The 14,521-nt window shown below is 35.3% G+C and overlaps 1 protein-coding gene across 1 annotated transcript in view; it reads left to right on the plus strand.

The window, feature by feature from the left end:
• The first annotated feature begins 72 nt into the window (after positions 1-72).
• lmcd1 (LIM and cysteine-rich domains 1) overlaps positions 73-14,521 on the plus strand; it is a 46,004-nt gene continuing 31,555 nt past the window's right edge. Inside the window, exons 1-3 of the mRNA XM_079425870.1 lie at positions 73-333; positions 7,533-7,606; positions 11,795-12,050. Coding sequence (XP_079281996.1) covers positions 307-333; positions 7,533-7,606; positions 11,795-12,050 — 357 coding nt within the window. The 5' untranslated portion in view covers positions 73-306. The remainder of the gene's footprint in view (positions 334-7,532; positions 7,607-11,794; positions 12,051-14,521) is intronic.

Consider the following 14,521-nt stretch of genomic DNA (forward strand, 5'->3'; position numbering starts at 1 on the left):
CATGGAAGCATGACTGTATTTTATTTATTTATTTTCCTGAGTCAGACGTGCTGAATGGGTTCTCAGGTCGACGCCCTCTTGGCTGCTTCTCCATATAATTAGGTGTAGCGTTTAGAGGAAACACATGAAAGACTGAAGTGTGTTAATCTCAGATTCACGGGTGATGTAATGTCTCATTCCGGTCATTGCTAGTAGTTTTAAGCGGTGGGTCAGAGTGAGGCAGAGAAACGCACTCGGAGCTCTGCACTGATTCATCTCCACTGAGAGCGCGCGCTAGCAGACCCTCCTGCCTGATTCTGATTCAGAATGGATGTGCTCGCGAGCGGACAGAAGGTGAGTTATTCTACTGCATTCGAAATTATATTTCTACACAATACAGCACGCGTGTTAACACGCAGACTGCGGAACAACTATACTTATTGTTAGGAAAAGTGCAATTCACGCAAGCAAGAGTTCTGTTTAAAATCAGCACATCTCTTGTAATCACAGCAATGCTGATATTCAGACCCATACAACTGTTCAGTTAATACAGAGTAACTTTTGAGACACAGTATTGTTGCTTTTGTCTAATCTCACACTGAAGGTGAGGTAATGTCTCATTCCTGCGCGAAACAACAGTCATAGGCACCAGACACACCGAAACAAAACTGAATAGACTTCCCTTTCTGACTGAAATTATATGAACCCGGGTAATCATAAGGTATTTTTTAGTCGTCTGACCTCAAACTCTAATTCAGCTCGAGTCGTGAACGCGCGCTGAGGTTTATACAAAAAGCTGTTTATTTTACGAGATGAGTTCACGATTGTTGTAGGCTAAAACTCTCAGCTTTTTGTTTGTAAACGGCTTTTGTTCTAAAGAAACGGACAGTACTTATTATGTTTGTTTTCTGCCACCATTATGGTAAAACGGGGGACTTTTTGTGTGCCATAAGAATACAAGAAGTGCGCCTCTATATTGTCAGATTTACATAAGATTTCATTTACACATAGTTTGGCAAAGTCTTGCCCAAAAACGGGGCGTTTTTGTTAAAACGGGACTGTTGGCAGCCCAGAGTTGAGGTCCAAGATAAACTCGGAAATTGAATCATAACCCATGCTTCCTAGGGCCAAGTTTGGAGATAAAGGTGAAAGTAAAGATCTCTCTCTCTCCCTCTCTCTCTCTCTCTCTCTCTCTCTCTCTCTCTCTCTCAATTTTAAATTAAATTAAATTAATTTAAATTCAAATAGCTTTATTGGCATGACAAAAAATACATTTTGTATTGCCAAAGCATTAAGACAACAAAGAGAATGGTTTAGAACATCTGGACATTTACACTAGGACATCTGAACATTTATTTATATATTATAACTAATATGTAATATATAACTAATATGGAAATGTCAAAGTATGCAATATGGAAGCTCTCTCTCTCTCTCTGTGTGTGTGTGTGTGTGAAACTTAAAATTTTTTGAACAGTATGAAGATCCCCATACACTCATAGCCAGTGATGCAATGAATAAATGGCCCATTCTGAGCATTTATTTGGAGCTGATCGAATGTTCAGTTCATGAGTTGTCAGACACTGTCACTGTAGAAGTCGTCCTCCAAAGACACTTTTTTTTTCAAGTGATAATTTTTTTATAATATTTAAAAATTAAGAGCATAATAATTTAAATGTAACCTATTCTTGGTATTTGAAGTCATATTGTGTATTTGAAAGATTAATTTTATGTGAATGTGTAGGTAGTGCAGGACACTACCTGAGATGTAGACAGATGGAAAAATGAATTCATTAAAAATAATAATAAAAACTGTTAATAACCATAAAAATTAAAGCATTTAAGAATTAGTTTTACCCATATATTATTAAAACATTAAAAAAGAAAAAATCTAAACTTTGACAAAGAGAAGACTTTGATAACGTTTAAATAAAATATCTAAATGCAATATCTATTAAAAGTATTATTATGTCTACAAACACTGTTCTTCGCAATTAGGGATTGCATGAACCTATAATATTTACTGTGCATCCCAACTCGTCACATATTGACGCTTGGTTTTTGCGTCGCTTTTTGATGCTCAAGGTACCCCTTTAGCGTCACTTTTCGACGTGAAGGGAAGGTACCCCTTTAGCGTAACTTTTCGGCGTCGATATGCTAACGCGATATTGGGAATTTTATCGTCATAAGGTTGTCATTATTGCATATATGTAGGGGTGTGATTTTTCAATGTAAACAGTCAAAATAGTTTTATGTATATGACTTACCCAATCCCTGCCCCTAAACCTACCATCTGTGAAGAAAACGCAAGATATAGGAGGCAGATGCAAGTACTGGCATAATTTATTTAAAAATGATTAATATACGCTAAGTGTTTCCTATTTAAAAAAATTACCTTCCCTTCACGTCGAAAAGTGACGTGACGAAAAGGGGTACCTTGAGCGTCAAAAAGCGACGCAAAAACCAAGCGTCAATATGTGACGAGTTGGGATGAGACTATGTTAACTATACAGCCATCTAACCATGGTTTTACACGATTTTCTTTATTTTGTTGTCCTCCAGATAGCAGTAATCTGCTTCCATTTATTGGATTTTAAATACCTTTATCTACATACAGCATGAACTGAAAGAATTAGGGCTGTCAAGCGATTAAAATTTTTCATCTAATTAATTACATGATGTGGCGATTAATTAATCTAACGAATCACAAATTTATCACACTTCAAATTTGAAATGACCTCCACAAGATAATTTAAAGCCATTATTGTGTGAAATGAGAAAAACATCAAATAGACCATATATAACTAATGGTGATGGTTTGCAATATGTCACTTCTGAGGTATGATTCAGATTTATTGTTGGCGCTTCTGTAATTATTGGCAGTTGTTTACCTGTTAAGGGGTATTATTTTTCTCTTTTATATTTACAGTAAAGACATATTAGTATTATTGGGTAACATCCTTGCATATGGAAATTACATATGAAGTTTTACATGTAGATTTTTTTTGTTACTTTTACTGCATTTTTACTATTACTTATGCTGAGATGAAATAATCATCATTATAAATCATAATAATTGAATTACAATTTAAATAACAGATGCTTTACAGAACACAAGTCCATGTATTTATATATATAAATCACGTTCAAATTAACACTTTGATCTTACTCAACTCTTACATCTTACTCTTGGGTAGCCTACATATCTTTCCTTAAAAGTCTATTTGCAAAGCTTAACGGTGAGTTCAAAAATGGAAAACAGACTTTCCTTTTCTTTTTTTCCCCAACGTTTGCATGCCTGTAATATCCTTTTAGATTCTGAGTCTTTTCTTTTGGCATCTTCTATGGTTCAGTTCCAGAGATATGGGGATCTCAGTATGGCTCCAAGAGTTAATTGTACACATTTTCTGTCATCAAAAACCAAATGTGGGTCATTTTACATACAGCTGATACTTTTTTCTTTTAAAGAGGAATGACTGAAGAACAAATTTTGTTGAAACTAGAAATGTATTTTCTTTCCCTCTATCAAAACACTTGCATATAGAACACACTTGTCTGAGTGCCAAAAATATTTTTTTCCCCCAAAGTATTAATAATATCTTAATATGATTTTAGATTCTGGTTCTTAAAAACGTTTCATTTGGTATGTTAATTTTTAAGGCCGTATATCATTCAATCATGGACATTTCTCTCCCCACTCATTGTATTCACATCAGTAAACCAAGATTTGGCTTACCTGGAATATTTACATACTGTATAGAACTTTCTCTATATATGAACATGAAGCAAAATCATAGACTGAGTAGTATCCACTGCTAAGAGGCATATTTAGCAGAATCACTGATGGTTTTTGCATTATGATTACAGTCAAATCTGAACACAGAGAAATCATGTTGTTACCCATATTGTAATTTAAACATCAACAAAATTCAATAAAAATGTAACAAAAATTAACAGGAATGCTTGATTCCTGTACATTTTTGGCCCGGGACCTCTGACTCAGATATGATTTTTGGTACATTTTGCGAAGCCCCTACTATTACATAACAAAGAGGAGGAGGAGGACGTGCAAAATGTGTTGTTTTGGCAGCTTGGTTTGAGTAAAAGCTGTTTTTGGACTAACTCTGGTATGATTGGATTCTAATCAGATATGCACAAAAATCAGATTTGAACAAGGCTTCATTCAAACACGTTTCTGGCTATGGAGATCAGTTTCTGAGTAGATAAATAATGTTTCTGCACTTTTCTGGAGATTATTGCACTGTGAATTGTTCTTGTACAACCTAAACTTCATGTTATGTATTTACTGATATTTGAGACTTTAACACTGACAGATTTATCCTGGCTTTATCCCTCGTACTTTTAATAGCCTTGTTTCAGTATGGTTCATTTATTAGATGATATTGAAAAAACTGTTGCTTATTTGCAAGAAAGCAGAGCCAGACTTAATAACCAGAGGCCTGTTGCATAAAGCTGGTTTCAGTTGCTACCTGTGTAGTTTGAGATTACTTTGAGCAAACTCTGGTTTTTGTGCTCAAGAAAGTGGATCGGTTTCAGCTTTGTTCATCAACATGATAACTTACGCTACACGGATAACCTGCTCCAGAGTAGGATTTAGGCTGTGTCCGAGAGTTTTAGGCTAATGACTTGTCTCGCTCTCTTATCAGGCGATGACTTTGCAGGCAGCGTTTGTGCTCGAAGGCACCTCACCAAACAGATTTCAGACGGACTTCTGAGGCAGCATAAAGGTTTAATGATCTACAACAAAATAAAGCGAGCTTGTAATTGTATTCTAGCTAGAAATTACATCAAAAGTGAAAAAAAAAATCAATTTATACACAAACTGACCACCAACCGCATCTTTTAGAACCCATCTTTATTTTTAGCTCAACTGTCACAGAATAGAACGCATAGGATTGTGGGATAAAGCTGCCTTCAAAAATCAATCAAATCAAGACAACTCGGGAGACAGGAAGAGACATTGGATTCTGATGTGCCTTCTTATCTTGAAATACGTCCTGAAGGTAGCATTTTTCAGCTTTCGGACGCAGCCTTAGATCGTAAACCAAAACTGAACCAATGTGATCTGATTAGTCCATAATGAAATGCCTTTAACTGAAAGGTTTAATGAAAATGCATTTAACTGAAAATTGAGTGTTTAATCTTGTTATTTTACATTATTGACACACTATTTTCTTATCTGGTACTGTAAAGTTGCTTTGACACAATCTGTATTGCTAAAACTTCCATAATGTTTTTGTAATATACTTTTTATAACTTTAAAGCTCCAAAGCATTCAAAATTGATAACAAATTAAGTTGGAAATGTAATTTTCAGGCCTATGCTCAAAAAGTGGGACCGGCAGTTAAAGGTTAAAGGCAGTTAAAGGTTAAATCAATAGCTCTGTCAGTATTTAATCAATTGGTATTTTAATGTAGATTGTGTTTCCAGGTTATGACTTGCTTTCAGATGCTATATGTGACCCTGGACCACAAAACCAATCATAAGGGTCAGTTTTTTGAAACTGAGATTTTTACATCTGAAAGCTGAATAAATAAGCTTTCCACTGATGTATGATTTGTAGGACAGTATTTTGAAATTTACAAAATATCTTAATGAACATGATCTTTACTTAATATCCTAATGATTTTTGGCATAAAGGAAAAATTGATAATTTTGACCCTTACAATGTATTGTTGGCTATTGCTACAAATATACTCGTGCTACTTATGACTGGTTTAGTGCTCCAGGGTCACATAAATAACACTTTACAGCAAGGCTTGTTAACATTAGCTGATGTTTTGGTATCATGAACCGTGATAGTCCAGTGTCTTTTTTTTTTTTAATGAATGAATGAATAAATGAATGAAAAGCACAATATGGTCAGCCTCCTTTTGATGATAGTTTAGTAACTGATAGAGTTTGGAGCGAAAAGATGAGACGGGAACCTTTGCGGGAACTTTTACTGAACAAAGTTTATGACAAAACAAATGACGATAAAAGGATTAACAAAACATAGACGGCTCGCAGCAGGCCAACGATCCCAGCATACACCTCTTCCTCGTCTCTCGCGCTGCTGCTCATGGGAAATGTAGTACGTTTGAATATATTGTGAAGGTTAACAACAATCACAAACATTAAAGCAATCCAAATGAATTCTTATAACTTATATTTATTATTGTTCAGTGTTAATTAACTGCAACTAATAAATTGCAACAGTAACATTTGACTAATATTACTTTTGTCAAAATGATCTAACAACAAAACTACTAATTAAACTACATATATCTTATATACATTTGTGAGAGACCAACCACCAATACTTGCAATTTCAAGAGTGACTCCTGAATGCAGTACACAAAGACTGATCATTTAGGGCAGGGTCCTTCAAATCCAGTCCTGGAGGGCCACTGTCATGCAACCTTACCTCAAACTCTAACCAAATACCCCTGAACCCTGTTCTGTGAGCTCTTGTACTGATCAGTATATCTATTCAGAAATGTTTACCTATTTACCTTTTGTGAGGTTTTGACACTCACTCAACACGTCTTCAGATGTATCTGCCTCGCAGAAGGATTTAAAGGGATTGAACACCATGGATGCACATTGTGTTGTGGTCTGTTTGTCTTTGTCTGCTGTTATTTTTGTCACTTTAAGCTCTGTGATGAAAGCTAAGCCCTTTGTATCGAGTGAGAGTGAGTGTGGTCGACAGCTTGTTATTATGGATTGTGTTTCAAGTTATGGATGAGTGATTTAAAGTGAATGCATCTGACCAGTGTGCTGATTTCTCTTTGAACTCGTCTGCACACACAGCTGGGAGATGGGAAAAACAACCCCTCTCCCTCTCATTCATGCCATCTCTAAATATGCCATTTTACTGTATTACAGTACAAATAGTGTAATACAGTGCTTTCTTAAATCAGCACAAAGCATTTTTAGTAGTATTTAGTAAGAATTTGGGTTACACTTTATTTTAAGATGTCCTTGTTACATTTAAGTACTGAGTAAATATTAATTAACTACGTACTATGGTTATGATTACTTGCATGTAATTATGCATAATTTTTTGTTGTTATAATAGCAATTGCATGTAACGTGCAACAATGACACTGTAAAAAAAGTGTTAGGCTACCAGAACTGGTTCTTGACATATTCTTGAAAGGTTTTATATAATTCATACTCGTCACCATCAGACAGTTTTGTATATCATATTCTATCACTTGATTATTTAATCTGATTATTTTCTTGTTTTATTTTTTAGATGGCTACCTAGTTTGCTGAATAAATGAACTGATTTTTATTTAATGTTGTATCAGTACTACTTTTCAATGTTGTGTAGAGAAATGCTGTTTAATACAGTTGACAAGCATTAGCTTCATTGAATACATACCTTTTAATTTTTTAACTTATGGTAAAAAAAAAAAAATTTCCTAATGAACTCAGAATCATTCACGAGTTCAGTTTCTGAATTTGAATGAATCTTTGTGTTTCATAAGATGTCTCTGCAGTGAGTAAGTCATTTGCGCTGCTCCTCTTACCTCTCTTTTTTCCAGATGTTGGCGGGGAAGGGTGCAGCGTGTCTGACATGTAAAGGGATCTGCTCTGGATTCCAGCCACATTCCTGGAGGTAATTTATTTTCTTGACTAAAGACATAAAAAAAGAGAGGAAAAGGCTTCCACGCCTGTTTCCTTTTTCTGAATGTGTATGTGGAGAACTGGATTTACTGTATGTGTGTGTTGGGAATGAGTCTGTGTGAACCACAGGCTGTTTGCCTCATTAATTACTGTAATTTTTGAAAACAAATCTATTTTACTGCATTGGAGGGGCGTCGTCCTAATGATGGCCCTGTAGTTAAGCCCAAGTTCCTGGGGCCTGTAAAGGCAGGAATGTGTACCATTAACATGATGACTGTGAAGTGGCTGACATCAGCTAAGACACTCTGTTTATGTGTGTAATGATTCTGCTGTACAAACACCAGTGTGTCATTGTGAGTCAGTGCACATTTAAATCTGACCAGTATTATAAGGAATTATGAGTAATGAAAACACATTTACACAGCAATAGAAGCAATAGAATAGAATGGAAGCTTGAGAGGACTACTGAAATATCTAAATAAAATAGAAATAGTCGAAAAGCTTTATAAACCTTTAAAAATTAAATCAAAAGCTTAATATAATTTAATTACTATTATTTGATGCTTCCAAGACTATGGAAGCCCGTTTCTGCCACTGAATAAAAAATCAAATAAAAGGTTATTGCGACTTTTTATGTGAGATATAAAGACAGAATTGCGAGATATAAAGTCAGAAGTGCATGATATAAAGTCAGAATTGTGAGATGTCAAGTCAGAATTGTGAGATGTCAAGTCAGAATTGCGAGTTATAAAGACAGAATTGCGAGATATAAAGTCAGAATTGCGTGATATAAAGTCAGAATTGTAAGATGTCAAGTCAGAATTGTGAGATATAAAGTCAGAATTGTGAGATGTTAAGTCAGAATTGCGAGATATAAAGTCATAATTGCGAGATATAAAGTCAGAATTGTGAGATGTCAAGTCAGAATTGCGAGTTATAAAGTCAGAATTGCGAGTTATAATGTCAGAATTGCGAGTTATAAAGTCAGAATTGTGAGATATAAAGTCAGATTTGCGAGTTATAAAATCAGAATTGCGAGATATAAAGTCAGAATTGTGATATATAAAGTCAGAATTGCGAGATATAGTCAGAATTGCGAGATATAAAGTCAGAATTGTGAGATGTAAAGTCAGAATTGCGTGATATAAACACAATTGCGAGTTATAAATTCAGAATTACGATTCATAAAGTCACAATTGCGTGATAAAAACATTTTTCTTGCAATTGTGAGTTTATATCTCTTAACTCTGACTTTTTTTCTTGCAATTCTGCATGATATAAACTCGCAATTGCGTAATAAAGTCAGAATTGCAAGATATTAAGTCAAGATATTAAATTGTGAGATATAAAGTCAGATTTGCGAGTTAAAAAATCAGAATTGCAAGATATAAAGTCAGAATTGTGAGATATAAAGTCAGAATTGCGAGATAAACTCGTAATTGCGAGTTATAAAGTCAGAATTGTGAGTTATAAAGTCAGAATTACGATTTATAAAGTCAGAATTGCGAGATATAAAGTCAGAATTGCGAGATATAGTCAGAATTGTGAGATATAAAGTCAGAATTGTGAGATATAAACTCGCAATTGCGAGATATAATGTCAGAATTGTGAGTTATAAAGTCAGAATTGAGATATAAAGTCAGAATTGTGAGATCTAAAGTCAAAATTGCGTGATATAAACTCACAATTGCGTGATAAAAACTTTTTTCTTGCAATTGCGAGTTTATATCTCGCAATTCTGACTTTTTTTCTTGCAATTCTGCATGATATAAACTCGCAATTGCATAAAGTCAGAATTGCGAGATGTAAACTTGCAATTCTGAGAAAAAAAGTCAGAATTATGAGTTTATATCTCGCATTTCTGACTTTATTTCTTAGAATTGCGACTTTTTGTCTCGCAATTACGAGTTTATATCACGCAGTTCTGACTATTTCTCAGATTTTCGAGTTTATATCTCACAATTATGACTTTTTAACTTGTAATTGCGGGTTAATATCACACAATTATGAGAAAAAAAGTCAGAATTGTGAAATAAAAAGGTCACAATTCTTTGTAGTAGCACTGTTCATTTAGCTCACTTGCAATACTACAACTACTGCTACTACTAATAATAATACTGAACATGTCTTCGTGTATTCATCAAATACAGGAATACACACAGAACTCTATATGCAAGCCTGCGATAATTAAGAAGTAAAATTGTCCCCAGATTTAAAGTAGACCTTGAAAGTGTGTAATTTATAGACTCACATGACATATGGAAAAAAAGATAACTTACAAACGTTTTATCAATTTGTCCTTTAATTTTTGTTGAAACAAGAGGAGGTTTTATTAATTCGTCCCTTTGTTTTAGTTCCAATGTTTTAGTTAAATTGTGGTCACCTTTTATATTTTTAGGTAAATCATCTGAAAAAATTATTACAACACGTTTAAAGAAAGAAATTAATAAAAAGTGATTGATTTCTTAATTCATGCACACAGTATTTTCTTTCTACATGTCACATGCAGGACTCTAAAGGGTACAGAGCCCCTAAAGGGATATTATGGTGGAAAATCTTTTGCGTTTTATCTTCAGCTGAATTCATCTAAGGATGTGGCTTAACGCAGTTGTAGTTCTTGAGTTTCTGTTTGTCTATTTTTTTCTGTTCTCTTCCTTCCTTCAGTGATTTAGCTAGTTAACAATCTTAGACAAGCTGAGAGAACTCCATAAATAATATATGAAGATTTTGTGGCTCAGATAAGGTCCACTGTGGTTTATTTCTTTGCTCTTGTCTGATATGTGGCATTGCTATGGCCTGCTTTTGGCCCAGATCTGGCAAACAGGAGCGGTCCGCCCAAGTGCCATCATTCCACGCCACATGTAGGCCAGATCATCATTCCACATGAGTCAGATGTGGGCCGGATCTGGGCCGACAATATGTTGCTATCTGGGCAGGTGAACGCAAAAGTGTTGTGAACGAATGCAAAAAAATTTAAGTTTTTTTTCTACTTACCCCATATTTTTTCCACCACCATGTCCCATTAGGGGCTCCGTACTTGTAGTACGGGAACAGACGTGTCAACAAAAGGACAGATAACAAATATCAAAGTATGTGTGTGACCTAATACAACATTACAACATTTTATTATATTATTAAATAGACATTTCAAACCTTTGTATTTGTAGCAAATATTAAATAATGTGGTCACAATATTGAAATAAATCCATGTATTAGGAAAACACACTTTAATACGTTTGACTCATAACACTGACTCAATAGCACTACTTTGCTACACTGTAAAAAAAAATATCTTAAATTTACAGTAAAATGCTGTGGTTGCCAGAATTTTACCATGAAAAGTATGGTAGCAACATTTTAGTATTTACAGAACTGTTAAATTTACAGTGAAAAAATTTCATTAACTGATTCAATGTTAATATACAGACTTTTCAGTTAACTCATTTTATTTGCAGAAACCGACTGCACTTAAATTGTCCAACTGCCATTTTTTTTATAAACTAATATTTATAATGTTTAAGTAAAGTGAGCATAAGGGTATTGAGAACTATTTTGCTTAAGTACATGAACAAAAACCTACTGATTTATGCACAATCATTAAAAGCATCAACTCAACTCAGATCTCTTGCAGATAACAGCAGCACACATACATGTGTGATTAAAATTAGCAAAGAGATTCTCACTGCATCAGTAGCGATACAGTTAGTGCTTTTAAATAAAGCAACATGCAGCATAACATCAGCGTTTCTCTGTCTGTCCTTGACTTAAACACAGGCTCTACTCTCCAGCACAATGGTGACCCACAAAACACAACAGGAGGTTGACTGTTAGATTTTACAGTATTTTGCTGTTTTTTTTCTTGATTTTACAGGATTTAAAGGGGATTTTAGACAATAAAGACAATAATAATGCATTTAATTTTGAGCTATATGCAAAATAGTTTAGGAAAGGTTTACGTAATGTAAAAACAAGCAGGCCAGGCTTATTTCAGTAGTTTAAAACTCAAAAAAGTATTTGTTGCAGAAGGCTGAACACATTTGCATGTTAAATGTAGAATTGATTCAGTTTATATAGAGGTCTGTGTTTTCAAGTAGATGATTATTTGGTGGGGCACTGTCCCATCTGCAGCTGAGATGTGGCTGGTACAATGCTTAATAAAATATAATCGTGATTTGTGCAGGAAAGCTTGCATACAGTGCCGCTGCAGTCAGGAGGAGCATGTGTCCAGCTCCGACACTGAGGATGACCGCAAGGTGGGGAGACTGCTGGTAGAGTCCCGTTATGCCCATCTCACAACTAAGGTTAAGGGAGGAGATGGCACGAGGGTCTATAAACGCAACCGCATGATCGTCACCAACCCAGTGGTCTCGCGTAAAGACCCAACGTTCAACACCGTCACCTATGACTGGGCCCCACCAGGCCTCACCCAGAAACTGGTAAGAGAGCCCAGGAGAGCTGGCACAACTCATACTGAATACCTCTGAAAACTCCAATATACTCTGACAAATTTACACTTAGCAGTTTATTATTGTAGTGTGAAGTGAAAGTACACTGTAAAAAATCTAAAGTTCAAAAAACTTAAATGTTTAAGGCAACCAGCTTCAGGAGATTTGAGTTTTCTCAACTTTTGTAGCATGAACTGAAAACAACAAGTTGAGAAAACTCAAACATCTCCTGAATCTGGTTGCTTTAAACTTTTAAGCCTTTTCAACTTTTCATTTTTTACAGTGCAGTTCAGTGCTGAGGAGTCAAGAAGAGCTACTGATGTAGTTTAGTTGGAAAACATTCATGGTAGTGATTAGCTAGTGAAAGTTCAGTTTTACCAGATACAAAAAATTCTACCAGCCTTTTCCCTCAATTTGCATATATAAAATAAATTATTTTTTTATAAAAAAAAAATATAGAAATAAAATACAGAAGCCCTAACCAACATGGTGAAAAAAACATCACAAGGTCTGATTTAGTGTCTGAGGCCTTCCTTGGTGTCACTCTCTGTAAAAACAAACAGATATATACATAAACAAACAAATAAGGATTCTGGAGGCAACACGTGAAATAAAGAAGTTTGCTAGCTAACCGACCTTGGCCACCACTAACATTATTAAGCAACGATGTTCACAAGGTGACAGAGTGTCTGTTACTTTATCTGTTGATTTATAGTTGACTAATATAATCACAAGAACGTTTTAAAAATTCTAAGACAAAATCATATATAATGTTATAGTCTCAAATAAATTAAAAGTAAACTTTCAAACATTTGTGAATTAATTATTTATTAGATGCATGCCAGTCTGTTATCAGAGGGACATACATTTTCGTGCCCCTAAACATGATGCTGAACAAAACTAATTGTGATTGGTTGCTTTACATGTCAGTCAGATGGCAGTCCTTGGCCAGTGAATGTTGTCTGAAGGTCTGGCTACAAAAGACTACATAGGTTTCATAAGGTATTTGTTGTCAGTTGTTGCAACGGGAACTATTTTTCAATTCAATTTCAATTCAATACACTTTATTGTCATCAATGGGGAAATTTGTCTTGGACCCTGGAGCCCACATACACATACACTGAACACTGCATAATAAAAAATCCACATAAACAACGATAAAAAACAACATTCCACACCACAATAACAACCATAACCAACAAGAAGTTACATTACAAACAGCCAGCGACTCAAAATAATCCAAATAATCCAAACGAGGTGCATAGACCAAAAAAGTTTCCCAAAAAAATAAGAGCTTGAAGAAGGTCCACACACTCTCAAACATCAAATGCCAAGCTCGGCATTGAAAAAGGTCAACATGTGACCAAAACGTTTGCTATGTTTTTATTCAAGATTCAAGATTTTTATTGATCACATACACAATTATACAGAGTATAACCAGCAGTGAAATGTAAGTCAGGTCCGCTCCAAGGACAGTGCAATTGTATAGAATACAAATATTAAGAAAAAGAAAAGTAGAAAAAAATTAAGGAATAAAATAAAATAAAAGCTAAAAAAATATAAATATAAATGTGCAGGTCAGTATGTTGTTGACATAAATAGTAATATAACATATATATACAGGAATATAACAGGAATGTGCAAAAGAATGTGCAAAAAAGTTGTACAGGGTATTTAAATAGCTGCAATATGAGGTAGAAAAAATTATGAATAGCTTATTGATATGGTGGTATATACATGGAGTCAAGTGATGTTATGACACAGAGTTAGAGTTTAGGAGCCTGATGGCCTGGGGGAAGAAGCTCCTTCTAAGTCTCTCAGTTTTTGCCATCAGGCTACGGAAGCGCTTACCAGATGGCAGCAAAGTGAATAGATGGTTACCAGGGTGATTAGAGTCCTTGATGATTTTGACAGCTCTATTTTTGCAGCGTTTGAGGTAGATGTCCTGCAGAGAGGGGAGAGCAGACCCTGAGATGCGCTCAGCTAAGCGCACAACTCTCTGTAGAGCTTTGCAGTCCTGATTTGAGCTGTTTCCATACCACACTGAGATGCACTGAGTCAATACACTCTCTATGGTCCCTGAATAGAAAGTTTTCAGGATTGCTGGTGAGACCCTGAATTTCCTCAGCTGTCGCAGATGGTACAGTCTTTGCCTGGCTTTGTTAACCTGTGTTTGGATGTGTGTAGTCCAAGTCAGTTTCTCGGAGATGTTTACACCGAGGTACTTGAAGCTATTCACCCTCTCCTCAGGGGTCCCACTGATCATAAGAGGAGTGTGGGGCCGCTGCTGTCTCTTCCTAAAGTCCATGATCAGCTCTTTAGTTTTGCTCACGTTCAGAGAGAGACAGTTGTCCTGGTACCATGATGTGAGTCTCTCTACCTCAACCAAGTATGCGGTCTCATCATTGTTGGAGATGAGGCCCAGAACCACAGTATCATCAGCGAATTTGATAATAGATGTG

This window comes from Barbus barbus (assembly GCF_936440315.1).
Source record: "Barbus barbus genome assembly, chromosome: 9".
Lineage (NCBI taxonomy): Eukaryota > Metazoa > Chordata > Actinopteri > Cypriniformes > Cyprinidae > Barbus > Barbus barbus.